Source organism: Triplophysa rosa, linkage group LG4 (assembly GCF_024868665.1).
Source record: "Triplophysa rosa linkage group LG4, Trosa_1v2, whole genome shotgun sequence".
Classification (NCBI taxonomy): domain Eukaryota; kingdom Metazoa; phylum Chordata; class Actinopteri; order Cypriniformes; family Nemacheilidae; genus Triplophysa; species Triplophysa rosa.
In genome coordinates, this window is record NC_079893.1 from 609198 (window position 1) to 622137 (window position 12940).

Consider the following 12940-nt stretch of genomic DNA (forward strand, 5'->3'; position numbering starts at 1 on the left):
GAGAAAACTTTCAAATATCTGCCGTTTGGTAGTTTTACATTGAGTCATACTGTATATGGACAGCAGAAAGGACATCAGTTCCTGTATGTAAACTCTTAATGCTCAATCTTTCCAACAAATATTTCCCTTTTCACTTACTGACTTCCAGACTTCCCTTGGCTAGATGGAGAAGGTGCACATATTTTCCACCCATAAAACTAAACACAAGGCATGATGGGTGAGCAACGTGTGCCCAGAAACCCTCAATTCCCTGTTTCCACTTTATTCGACATGGAGGAATGTTAAACTAAGCGAATGAAAACCATGACACAGCAAAGAGTTTGTTTTGTGTTTAAAAAACACAGGGCTAAACATTATGAAGTTAAACCAAGCTGCTAAAATTGCTACAATGATTTCAGCTTTGACCATTGACTTCAGTTTTCTAAATGCACCATGCTTTTTTGTTTTTAGAGAATGTGCTATTCATGAAGGAAGATTAAATACAAATGCAGAAGTCCGTACCGTAGATAAAGTTTTATTGAGTGTACAGACATTACATCATTGCGTTAAAAAGATCATTAATGAAGACTAATCTTCATTTGCATGCATTTCAAATACAGGAAAAAAAGTATGATACAAGCCCATGCACAATTTTATCGACACATTAATAATATGAAATAGCAAATGTTTCACCTGTGAACTCCAAATGACCGTTAGGGTTCATGAGTGCGCAGGTGATTCTGGTGTCTTTCCCGGTGAGGTTGGAGCAGTTTCCCGACACTGACGCACAGACTGGAGAGGGTGAGACAAATCCCTCCCCTCGAACCTTCTCTCCCCACACTGGGCACCATAAATTCCCCCTTTAAAAGAGGGCTCGTCCCATAACAGCCGGACGGCGAAGGTTCAGTGGATTCAGGGAAATATAAAATACTTGACAGCAACGTTAAGTATAGCAACCCTTTGCTGTTTTTCGAATCGGGTGACAATGACCCGGAGCCCGGTAATGAGGCTTCTGGTGCTGTTGTGCATCGGCGGATCTGTCCACTGTACGCAATTTTCGGTGGACCCGGTTTTGGAAGAAGCAAAAAGTTTAGCAATGCATTTAAGTATGTTCATTAATTATTGATTGCGTTGATATGTAATTATTTTCGATAGATGGATAGATAGATGTGCTTTTTCACCACAGGTGGCTGTACCGAGAACGGGCGCGTTTATAAGTTGAACGATCAGTGGGAGCGTCCCTACATGGGTAGCACACTTCTGTGCACTTGTCAGGGGGCTTCGGGGGTCAAGTGTAAATCCAAGCCTGCAGGTGAGGTTCGACATGCAGTGATTAAAGTTGTTATGCTCTATAGGCATACCCGTCAATATTTCTGAAAAAAAGAATGAATGCGCGTCACGCGCAATTACGCACGGATGTATAAGCTCTCAGCGGGGTGTTTGCTCATTTTCAATGGTTGATATGAAGTCTTGTTTGTCCTGGTCGTGCCCTGGTTTCGAGATTTATCGTCTGTCTGCTCGGCTTTCTTACATCTTTAGCCGAGGAAACGTGCTATGACAAATTCAACGCCCGATCTTACCGAGTCGGAGAAACCTATGAGCGACCCAAGGATGGAATGATATGGGACTGTACCTGTATCGGGTCTGGAAAAGGCAAAATTGGTTGCACCATCGCAAGTAAGTCCTCTCGCGTTACCAAAAATAGAAACTTAGAATATAGTTAATGATTATAATGAGAATTGTTTTAATTTGAATGGAAACTATAATGGTCTGTGTGGTTACTGGTAATGTGGGATATCATCTGTCTTATGGGAACCAATAGAACACCATTAAATCTTAGTGGAATAAGACCCACAGCACTACACAAATGAATGTTTGTTATGCTTTTGTTGTATTTGTGTAATGAAAACTATTGCACTAGTGTTTTTTATGTGTAGTGAATACAAAAAAGCTGTGTGTACTAGCAAATTGTTGATTTTACATGTATTAAAACATGATTATGTGTTATGCCTATAATAATGTAATTTGTACATTGAACTGATCAGCTTTGCTTGCACTCAGATCGCTGCCATGAAGGAGGTAACTCATACAGAATTGGGGACACTTGGACACGACCCCACGACACAGGAGATTACATGCTTGAGTGTGTGTGCCTTGGCAATGGAAAGGGAGAGTGGACCTGTAAACCTGTTGGTGAGTGTGTGTTTTGTCTTCCATAGAATCATTGGGACTCCTGCATAAAAAAGATCAACTTTGATATGTAATATATAATCATTTTGAAAAGGTTATAAATGTGGCTTTTTATGAAATGACTCCCTTTGGAAATGTAGCTTGCCAACCACACCCAACCTGAACTACTAAAATGAAAACTCTTTCTTGTTTCTTCACAGCGGAGCGTTGCTATGACGACGCACAAGGAACCTCGTACGTGGTGGGCCAGATGTGGCAGAAACCCTATCAGGGCTGGATGATCGTGGACTGCACGTGTTTGGGCGAGGGTAACGGACGCATCACCTGCACCTCCAGAAGTAAGTCTTTGCTAAATTGGAATCTTTTTATTTTTGAGTTACCTAACTTTGGCTTGAGCAACGACGTAAATCTCCTGCAGCGTTGCATGGAGTTACCGCAAGTATTTCAGGGCACGTGTTCTAAATGAACAAAATCCAGTTGTTGTTTTCACATTATAGTGGGTAAAACTGTTTCATCTGTTTCAAATTATGAAGAGATGGCTCCATTCTGCCCAGTATTTTTCAATGTCTCCTTTCATGACTCGGTAATTATTTGCATGCCACACCCTTATTACATCATGTCCAGTGAGTTCTCCACGACTCCTGCGGCTCAACGGCAACATGCACGTGGAAAATCTCTGCCTGCACTTTCCACGGCTGATGATGGCGAGAAATGAAGCCAAACTTAACTTCCTTCATCTGTCTGGAAAGTGTCAGCAAACACTTTTATGGTGATAAAAAAGACGACCTGCTGAGGTGTGATGGTGTGGAGGTGTTTCTCAAACACGTCTGTGCCAACAAAATTGTGTGGAGGGAGCTGGCTGGATGTTGTGTTTAGCACCTTTAAGAAATCATTAGCACCTTTGAGGAATCATGTGGTTGTAGCTGAAAAAGTTCATTGATTCCTAGGGAGCGTCTCCAAAGTGCATAAATATGTAATATGATGCTTGATTTTGATTGCCTCTTTTTTTAGATCGTTGTAATGACCAAGAAACCAGAACCTCGTACCGTATCGGCGAGACCTGGAACAAACAGGACTCCAGTGGAAACACCCTGCATTGTCTGTGCACCGGCAACGGACGTGGAGAATGGAAGTGCGAAAGACACGCCGCTTCCCACTCCAACCCTGGCATCGGTGCGTGTGGGGCGTCCTCAAACGGCAGTAAAGTTTTATTGAACGGAATAGTCTTAGAGACTTGATTCTATTTGCCAGTTCTTCACAGTTTTGGTCAATAAAGGTTCACGTGATGACTCACCGTTTGATCTTCACGTTGAATTATTGCACGGTTCTGTTTTCTTTCATCCAGGTACTAGCGCTACAGTCGATCTTGTGCTCCGACCGATGACGGAGCAAGTTGACGTTCTGTCTGAACTGCTTGAGGAGGGCAACTGCAAAACCGACTCCGGTGTGGCGTATTCCAACGGGGTGAGCTGGATGAGGACTCAGGGCAGCAAGGAGATGCTGTGCACGTGTATCGGTGGAGGAATCAGTTGCGAGGAGCACGGTAACGTTTGCTCGGACGGGAAATGCTGTACATCCTACTGCAGTGGTTCCTTCACTTTTAATCATGTTGTTTTTTGTATCGTCTACGCAGACGGACAGTCGCAGGTTTATGGCGGCAACTCTGGCGGGCAGCCGTGCGTCTTCCCCTTCGTGTTCAGCGGAAGCACACACTACTCCTGCATCTCGGAGGGTCGAACCGATGGCCAGCTGTGGTGCAGCACCACCTCCAATTATGACAATGATGCCACGTACTCATTCTGCACTCAGAAAAACCGTACGGGAATCCTCAAGTTAGCTGTTGCACTTTCTGATGATAACAAGATTGGGTTTTTCTAATCGCGCCGTTTATCGACCTTCCAGTGCTCGTGACGACTCGAGGAGGAAACTCCAACGGAGCACTCTGCAAGTTCCCCTTCATCTACAACGGGCGGAACTACACCGACTGCACATCTGACGGCCGGCGGGACGGCATGAAGTGGTGCGGCACCACGACCAACTATGACAGAGAACAAAGATTTGGATTCTGTCCCATGAAAGGTCAGAGTAAACATTATGAATTCTCCTGTGGAGTCACAAGGTGTGTAACGATATACCGTATTGGGCCACGGTATACCGCAATGCAGAAAAGATGATTTTCCTATGACATGCGTCAACATATACAACGTTTTCTGTTTTCAATTTTGTGCTTTTACTGCTTTAATATGCTCTTTCTTAGAATTGAGCTTTTGTTATGAAATTAAAACCAGAGGGTTCGATTGATTCTTTAACGTTGTCGATTGAATAACAAGTTTTATTGACATTTTTATTCAAATTTGAATTTCATTTCACGTCCAGATACCGTGATACTGTCGTAGTGTGAACGCAGTCTTGTGTATTGTATCGAACCGCGATACATTATCATCCCATTTCTTTTTTACACCAAATTTTTCATGAACTTTATGTACCAAAAGGAATATAAGTGTGATCAATTTACTGGAGTTTTATAGACGCTTCTAATGGCTTCTTGTTTAATGGCTTGCTTATGCCATCAGCGATCTGTGAAGGAGTTCTCCAGCCGTATTGAAAAGCTTTTAAGGACGGTGGAGTTTTTAAGAGCATGTCGTGAGCGAGTGTTGATTCGTGGCCTGGATCAGTCAGGGTTCAGAGTCGGGCTCGGTTTCACACTGACCTTTGCGTTGAGATCTAAATCGCTCGATGCAGTTAGCATGCTGCTGTATGAACTGATTTTGTCTTTGTTTTATAATGCAGCTCATGAGGAAGTGTGCTCTGCCAATGACGTCATGTACCGCGTTGGAGACGAATGGGACAAGCAGCACGACACACTCGGTCACATGATGCGCTGCAAGTGTCAGGGGAACGGCCGCGGGGAATGGAACTGCATTTCACACACACAGCTCCGAGGTTTGATTAAACTAGTTTACAACATTGAGACTTATTGGTCTGCGATGTACAGAAGGTCAAGTCAGGCAGTTTGTTATATGAAAGTTTTTGCTTTATTGCGAAACAGCTGCGCGGAAAATGCATCGTGGAACAAACAGAGAATAAACGAAGAGTTTGGTTCCGAAATGACTTTGATCTTTTTAAGTTTATAAGTTTTTACCTTTTTTCAAAATTCATGTTTTTTATTGTTCATTTCAATTAGAATCAATCAAACTGCAGTTGGTTTGTTTTGATTTAAGCCATGATAACAATTATAAATAATAATAATAATAATAAGGTAAAGTAATACACTTTCACTATAATAAAAGCATGGTTTATCAAAAAGAATTGTGTTGCTTGTTGTAGACCAGTGTGTGGTGAATGGCCAGACGTACGAGGTGAACGAGACTTTTGAGAAGCGACACGATCAGGGCTACATGATGAACTGTACGTGCTTCGGTCAGGGCCGCGGACGCTGGAAGTGTGATGCCATCGGTAAGTCTGTCTGCTTTCTCCTGTTCCATGACTTTCCTTTAAAAGTTCAAAGTGTCCGCCTTGTATTTTCTGCACGAACTGTCCACATTTCCTTGGATTCAAAACGAACAGGCGAAATTGACATTGAACATTGGCCTTTGCAAACATATCAGAATTGGAATGAAAGACTGTTTACTGAAGAAGTTTCTTTTTTAGATCAGTGCCAGGAACCCGAGACCAAGGCGTTTCACCAGATAGGTGAGACGTGGAACAAGGTGATCCAGGGCGTCCCTCATAGGTGTTCGTGTTATGGTAATGGCATAGGCGAGCTGGCCTGTGAACCCCTGCAGTCTACAGGTAAGAGATCTCACAACCCGTTTAGCATTTCTAAACGTCCAAGCAAACAACGCGGAAAATAAGATCCAGGGTTGCCAGGTCTGTGGTTTTTGTTGTTGTGGTACTATGTTTCGTGGGATAAAAGTGGCTAGATTTTGTTCATCAGCTTTTATTCCCGATGTGAGGAAAGTTAGGATTTTAGGTATGAGAGTGGCATGTTTTGAGTTTAGGTTTTTTGGCTGGGTTCATTGGACAGATCTGGCAACCCTGTTGGATCCCTCTAACTCTTTAAAGGACGAAAAAAACGTGTCCCTCATACATTATAGCTTTCTAGGCATCACGCAAGGACCTGACAGAAGCAGAAGTCGTCATTTACAGAGAATCTGGCTTTCAAACGGCACGGTGTTTGATCTTTTTGTGTTCTTGTGACCGCTTGGTCCGACGCTTTTAGTTTTGTCTCTGGCAGTAAAAGAGGGTTTTATAGCTTTTAATAGAGTCCTCTGATGTTTACCTGAGAACTGCACCAAATGGCCTGTGGGCGTAGCCGGCGGTAATATCAGAGACTTTGACATTTGTTGCCTTTTGAAAGAAAAGTGTGAACAATGTTTTTAGGACCTTCTTAGAACGTAGTGTGGCCATCTGTATATGATTTGATCTTTAGCACAGTTTTAACAGACGGTCACCGATGTGAAGTTTTCTTGGAGGTTTCTGGAGGATGCGGTATAAATGGACACATTTTGGCAGATTTACGGTCTGCCAAGGAAAGCAAAGAGAAGAGAATTGATTGAAATGACCTCACTGCTTTGAATTGCATGCAGCTGTTAAAGCGATCTTTGTAAACCCGTCGGGATAATAAAGGATAAAGTGGGTGAAGAATGTTATGGCCTAGTGTGATTTTTAACACCGCGCCTATGCAGTCGTCCCCCGGACCCTTCAACACCTCTCGCCTGACAGAATCCACTGAAACCTTTTTTTGCTTCTGGCTTTGACTGTCCTCTCCAAACACAAATCAGTCCAGATGCTTTCTTTCCTATAAACCAGACGTCTTTGTTTTTCTTCTCTTCACAATCAATTGTTTGTTTATAAAAGTCACCTTATCTCGCATTCAATATGAAAAACAGCTGTAAATGATGACCTTTACACTATAACAGTAGCTAACCGGACACTGACCTTTACTTCCAAAAGCTCCTGTTCGCGTCATCATCACAGAAGCTGGAAATCAACCCAACTCTCATCCCATCCAGTGGAACGCCCCGCCTTCTGCCCACATCACCCAATATATTCTCAAGTGGAGAGTTGTAAGTCATGTTACGCACTTTTGCATTGCATTATGGAAAAAGCACAGCTTGATGTTTATAATGACATTTTTCAGATTTCTATACATTAATTTCTCTTGGTCTTGATTCTTTGTGCACAGTTTTTGGGAAAGAACAGGTTGAGATTTCAACACTCACAAACAAGCCGAAAACTTTGAACTTCAAAGCACACATTCACTCATCATTCACTTGAGTGGAGCCAAATTGTTCGTGCAGCTTTTTTATTAACTAGAACAAAAAAAGCTTTACAGTTATTTTTGCCTGAGTGTACAGTACACGCTTCCATTTATAAAGTACTGCATGTTCATCTCCCTAATGGTATTTGGACAAGACGTATTTATTCAGATCTGAGTACATTTTATATATACATACTGGATATATACATATAAGATCGCTTCAATAAAATGTTTCTCAAGGCTTTAATAAACTTGATCTGAAGGCATATGTCTAAATGTTTTATAGACAACAATATAATTGTATTTCTGATTTATTAACTACTATGTAATATATTATATTTTTTGTTTTTAAATCATATATTTATTTAGTTAGAATATACTACAATTTTGAAACATTATATGCGAACTTGCATTACGACCTGTTTTTAGCAAATATTTTCCTTTCGCAGAAAAATTCACGCTCGCCCTGGAAAGAAGCGAACATTCCCGGTCACATAAACTCGCACACCATTTCAGGATTGAAACCAGGTTTGACCTATGAGGGTCAACTGATCAGCATTCTGCGCTACGGACCCCGAGAGGTCACTCGCTTTGACTTCACAACTACATACGGCTCTCGTGAGTGAATTCTTCCTTTTTTATGTATTACTTTCATTTTGAAAGTCACTTTGTAAAAGAGCATCGGCGTTAATGCATTAGTGACCACGATCACACTTGACTTTCTTTGCTGCAGTGGCTAAAGCGGAGGGCGAGACCACCCAGCCTCTGCCCGTAGTGGACACCTCAGAGTCGGTTACCGAGATCACATCCAGCAGCTTCGTGATCTCATGGGTGTCTGCGTCCGACACCGTGTCTGGATTCCGAGTGGAATATGAGCTCTCGGAGGACGGAGACCAGCCACAAATCATCAGTGAGTATCACCAGACGGGCTCGTGTTGAAGAACGACCGGAGAGAAACCATCAATATTTTGTTTTGGTGTTTAAATACAGACCTCCCAAGAACAGCTACATCAGTGAACCTTCAAGATCTTCTGCCTGGCCGTAGATACAGCGTGCAAGTGTTTGAAGTCAATCCAGAAGGAAACTCAAATCTCATCTTGACCACCGCTCAGACCACCGGTGAGCTGACCGTCGCCGTTCTGTTAACAGATCACTTTTCTGATGTTTTTCTATGATGGCCGAACCTCGATCCTTGTCTGTCTCGTTACAGCACCCGACAGGCCAACCAATCACCACGTCACAGATGTCCGGGAGAGGTCCATCGTGATCAGATGGTCCAAACCCAGCGCACCAATCACAGGTTAGCGTCGGTGAAACTTTCAACTACACTCAAAACTGTCTTCTAGTGGTATAGTAAAGAAACGCACGTGTTTAGGTTACCGTGTGGTTTACACTCCGTCGGTGGAGGGAAGCAGTACCGAGCTCATCTTGCCCCAGACTCAGACGTCTGTGACGTTGGGTGACCTTCGACCCGGCCTGTGGTATAACGTCAGTATTTACTCAGTGAAGGACAACATGGAGAGCGAACCTTTGGACCTTCAGGTCAGCACTTCTGGAAAATCACAACCTGGTAAGATGTCACATTTCAAGCATTAACATCTGCATCGTGATGCATCATAAAAACAGCCCTAGTCATCACTATATATCAACATTTTCCACAACTCGGTTATTGTGATCGGAAGATTTCCGCTAGCGGTTTTATCGCGTTATCTGTCGCTTTGTAAAAAATGAACTCATCTCGAATTTGGTTTCTTTTGTGTTTTGTCTGTTATTTAGTCAATGAATCCCACTGAAAACACAAGTGTAGGGACACAAGTGTAGGGAGGCAGAGAGTGTTTATAACAAAATTTTAAACGGCTGCTGAATATTTCACAATATGTGTTGAAAATCACGGTTTCTGTGATTTCTGTATCCCGGTTATTGTCACACTTCTAATGTGGACGCTAATATAGTTATCGCTAAAGTTACTGTTCTTGGTGTGCATGGGCCTTAACTGCAGCACCAACAACACACATTTATTTGGGTTGCTCCATGTTTGTTTGAAAATGTTTTCAACTTGCTCACGTTTTTTTAAGAGGCTGTTGACTCATTTTTCTCCAAATGGAGCTTTTTGGCCATGGTACCTCAGTTTGTCTCTCACGTGTACAGATGTCTGCCAGTTCTCTGTCTCTTCAGGGTATGAAGTGACACTAGCAGATGCTGGAGTTGGGAGTTTTAGTGTTTGCTCCGAGCCACAATGACCTTATAAGGATGGACTGGGAAGATTTGAGTGTGTTTTTTGTGCTCTCCCCAAATGGTGCCAGTTACCGTCTCTTTAGCAAACACGCACTTTCTTATGAGATCTTTTTTCTGTCTTTAAGTTAATAAAGCTCTTTATGTTTTCGGAACGCTCCCAAAAGCGTTTAGTGAGTATATACAGAGATTCTTAATGATACAATTATTTATGTTTCTGTTGCTCATACTGTGGAGGAATGTGAGCAAATACCTCATCCCAAATATGAACCTGTGCTGCTTGAAGTGAAGAGAATCATACCTCTAACTGTACACCCTGACAAAAAAAGAAGTGTGCTATTAGTAGCCTATTCTTTTTAAAACTAAGTATACTTTCAGTCTACATTTTATGTACTTTTTTAGAAATATTCGTAAAATCAGACTTAAAGGCCCAGTTTGTCAAATCTGCCGCTAGAGGGCACACATTCAAAACAACAACGGCGTAGCTTGATGACGCTGCAGTGATGGGAATTATGATTCATTTGAGTGATTCGTGCTTTTTCAGTTCGTTCACCAAAATGATTCATTCAGATTCGTTCACTGATTCGTTCAGTGACCATTTCTATAGATGGCGAAAAAGAGTTGTGTTATGTCAACGAACGTATTAATAGACGTATAAACTGAGTACAGGCTTTATTAAAATGTGTGTCTCTGATCTACTCTTTAAATAAATAAAATAAGTCTAATAAGTGCTTCAGATGACCAACGCACAAGGTTTTTCTGCATAATTAAAAAGTTAATTGTTTGGTCATTTACTCATTCATAAATCTGGGATTATGTTAAACGTGAAGTTTATGTATTTTAAATAAACAAGCGTGCAAAGTAGCCTACCTGTAACTGCGCTTTGCATCCGCTTTCTGCTGACTGCTGAACGAGACTCACATGCTAAATGACCGACCTACCCTGTACACTCTCCTTCATTTCCTTCATGAACGACATGCACCAGTTCGTTCAATTCGTTCATGAACGAGATCAGACTCGGACTCAACAGCGACTCGGTCAGTGTGGGCGTATTCGTTCAGTGGAAGATCTAACCAATGACACGTCCCTTCACAGCCGGAACTGGAATGCTATTTGCTGACGTGACGCGAATGAGAGCTAACCAATACTTTTTGTTTGACAGTTTTTAGAGAAGTGCATGACATGAATTAAACGCAATGAAGTCGTTTTTATTTGAAAGAAGAATAAATGATACAAAATGCACCCAAAACACCTGTGCTTGCAGTACAATAACTGAGTAAACAGGGCTTGACATTTCCCATGCAGTAAAAATGACAATGTTAATTTGTCTTTGTTACATTTAACCATCAGCTTGCGTTATTTTATTATTTTCTTAAGGATCTTTACATTGTGTCCGTTTCTGTACTTGTTGAACAAGAGACCATATCTTTCGTTCACGAGTGAGAAGTAACAGCTCGTTCATGTCGTTCACGAACAAGAATCAGCGGGTCCTTTGACTCCTTTCGTTCGTGTACGAACAAGATCTCTCTCGTTCAGACTCAAACACAGGCTCGTTCGTTCAGTGAAGGGCGTATTCGTTCAGCACATTCAACCAATCATATGCTCTATCAAAGCTCACACTCGAACGCCATTGGCTCGTGCTTTAGACACCCTTTTAAGCCAAGACGCTCTGTGCTCGAGGGAGAGATTTCAGTGAACGAGAACGATTCATTCACTTGAAAGATTCGTTCAAAAAGAACGATTCGTTCACGAACGTAACATCGTGGATAATGGGAACTGTCGTCTTCAACTCCACCGCTAATAATCATTCAGACGTGAATGAAAAATCATGTTTATGGATGATGTAAAGTAATAAAGTTTTATGAATGTTGTGTTTGATGAAGTAATTTTATTATAATGAATTAGTACAAGTAGTACTGAAATAGTACACTTACAAGTATACTACAAGTACATAGAGACCAGCATACTTTCTAATTCAAATGTACTTAAAAATACACTTGAACTTTAGTATACTTAATAACTTCATGTTAGTTAAATCTATATTTTCTATCGTTATGAAAAGAAAAAGCAGTGTTTTTCTTTCCATTTTGCTCACAGAGGAGGTCCAAGCCCCCACTGACCTGCAGTTCTCTGAAGTTACCGATTCCAAGATCACCATCACATGGACCGGTCCTCCCACTGAGGGCTCGGGATACCGCGTGACCTTCGCCCCCGTGAGCACCGACGGTCGCGTCCAGAGACCTCTTCACCTTCCCATCACGCAAAACGCTTACGCAGAGCTCACTCACCTCCAGCCCGGAACCCTCTACCGCTTCCACATCTACGCCATCAGCGGAAGCGTGGAGAGTGAACCTCTGATTGGAGAGAAATCGACCAGTGAGTAACTAGCTTCACAGTAACTAGTTGTATAAAACCAGTGCGGTCAATAAACGCTGCTCTCTTTCCTCAGAACCCGATGCTCCTAGCGACCTGCGCTTTACGGACATCACTGACGACAGTGTTTTGGTCATCTGGTCTGTCCCCAGATCACAGATCACTGGCTATCGTCTTTACATCAGCACGGGAAGCTCTAGCCCCAAACAGCTGAAGATCCCAGGTCACGAGTCTCAGTACACCATCACCAGCCTTCATCCCGACACCGAGTACATGATCACCCTGTACTCAGAGCAAGGGAACACACTCAGCGAGGGACTGACTGATGTCTTCAGAACATGTACGTTCACTTTCGCTTCATGGTTTGAGGCTCACGAATGCGTTCATTACTACTCCACCCCAAGTCCAAGTTTACTTGAAATGTTTTCTCTAATGCTGCACGCCATTCTCAAATATATTCCTGACCTTCGTCTACACACAGTAGTTGTCTGTTGTGTGAGGTTTGGAAAATACGAAAATGTTTCCGTCTGGATTTCCAAGTTGGAATCAAGTGCTGTTTTATTCACTCCAAGTAGGAAATGGAAAATTCAGCCTTTCCAAATTGCATGAAACCTCTCCACTTCTCTCATTAGATCAAGACGTTGCTCTCGTGCGCCCCCTATGGGCAGGAGTGGGTAATGTCTCGTGTTTTTAATGCGCCTGCTTTCTTTTGTTTGCTTCCTCAGCTCAGTCGACAGGTAATGCTCCTCGATTCACAACTGAAGTCACAGACACGTCCCTCATAATCTCCTGGATGCCCGTACTACGATTCAGCTACAGGGTACAAACAGCGTTTCAATTGCAAACCTTGCAAAGACGTTCTTTCTTCCAGAAAAAGCTGACAGTATGTTGGCTTTGCTATGT

The 12940-nt window shown here is 42.4% G+C and overlaps 1 protein-coding gene across 6 annotated transcripts in view; it reads left to right on the forward strand.

Moving 5' to 3' along the window:
- The first annotated feature begins 847 nt into the window (after positions 1 to 847).
- Positions 848 to 12940, forward strand: part of fn1b (fibronectin 1b) — a 25887-nt gene continuing 13794 nt past the window's right edge. For 4 of the 6 annotated variants that reach the window (XM_057331029.1, XM_057331033.1, XM_057331030.1 and 1 more), the window contains exons 1-21: positions 848 to 1085; positions 1166 to 1291; positions 1519 to 1656; positions 2041 to 2172; positions 2370 to 2507; positions 3181 to 3342; positions 3515 to 3712; positions 3803 to 3985; positions 4072 to 4248; positions 4960 to 5112; positions 5497 to 5625; positions 5821 to 5961; positions 7126 to 7238; positions 7882 to 8050; positions 8166 to 8342; positions 8423 to 8551; positions 8643 to 8732; positions 8808 to 9002; positions 11762 to 12040; positions 12114 to 12377; positions 12763 to 12857. In XM_057331029.1, coding sequence (XP_057187012.1) covers positions 965 to 1085; positions 1166 to 1291; positions 1519 to 1656; positions 2041 to 2172; positions 2370 to 2507; positions 3181 to 3342; positions 3515 to 3712; positions 3803 to 3985; positions 4072 to 4248; positions 4960 to 5112; positions 5497 to 5625; positions 5821 to 5961; positions 7126 to 7238; positions 7882 to 8050; positions 8166 to 8342; positions 8423 to 8551; positions 8643 to 8732; positions 8808 to 9002; positions 11762 to 12040; positions 12114 to 12377; positions 12763 to 12857 — 3309 coding nt within the window. In that variant the 5' untranslated portion in view covers positions 848 to 964. The remainder of the gene's footprint in view (positions 1086 to 1165; positions 1292 to 1518; positions 1657 to 2040; positions 2173 to 2369; positions 2508 to 3180; positions 3343 to 3514; positions 3713 to 3802; positions 3986 to 4071; positions 4249 to 4959; positions 5113 to 5496; positions 5626 to 5820; positions 5962 to 7125; positions 7239 to 7881; positions 8051 to 8165; positions 8343 to 8422; positions 8552 to 8642; positions 8733 to 8807; positions 9003 to 11761; positions 12041 to 12113; positions 12378 to 12762; positions 12858 to 12940) is intronic. The other 2 variants (XM_057331032.1, XM_057331034.1) reach the window with 1 other exon arrangement.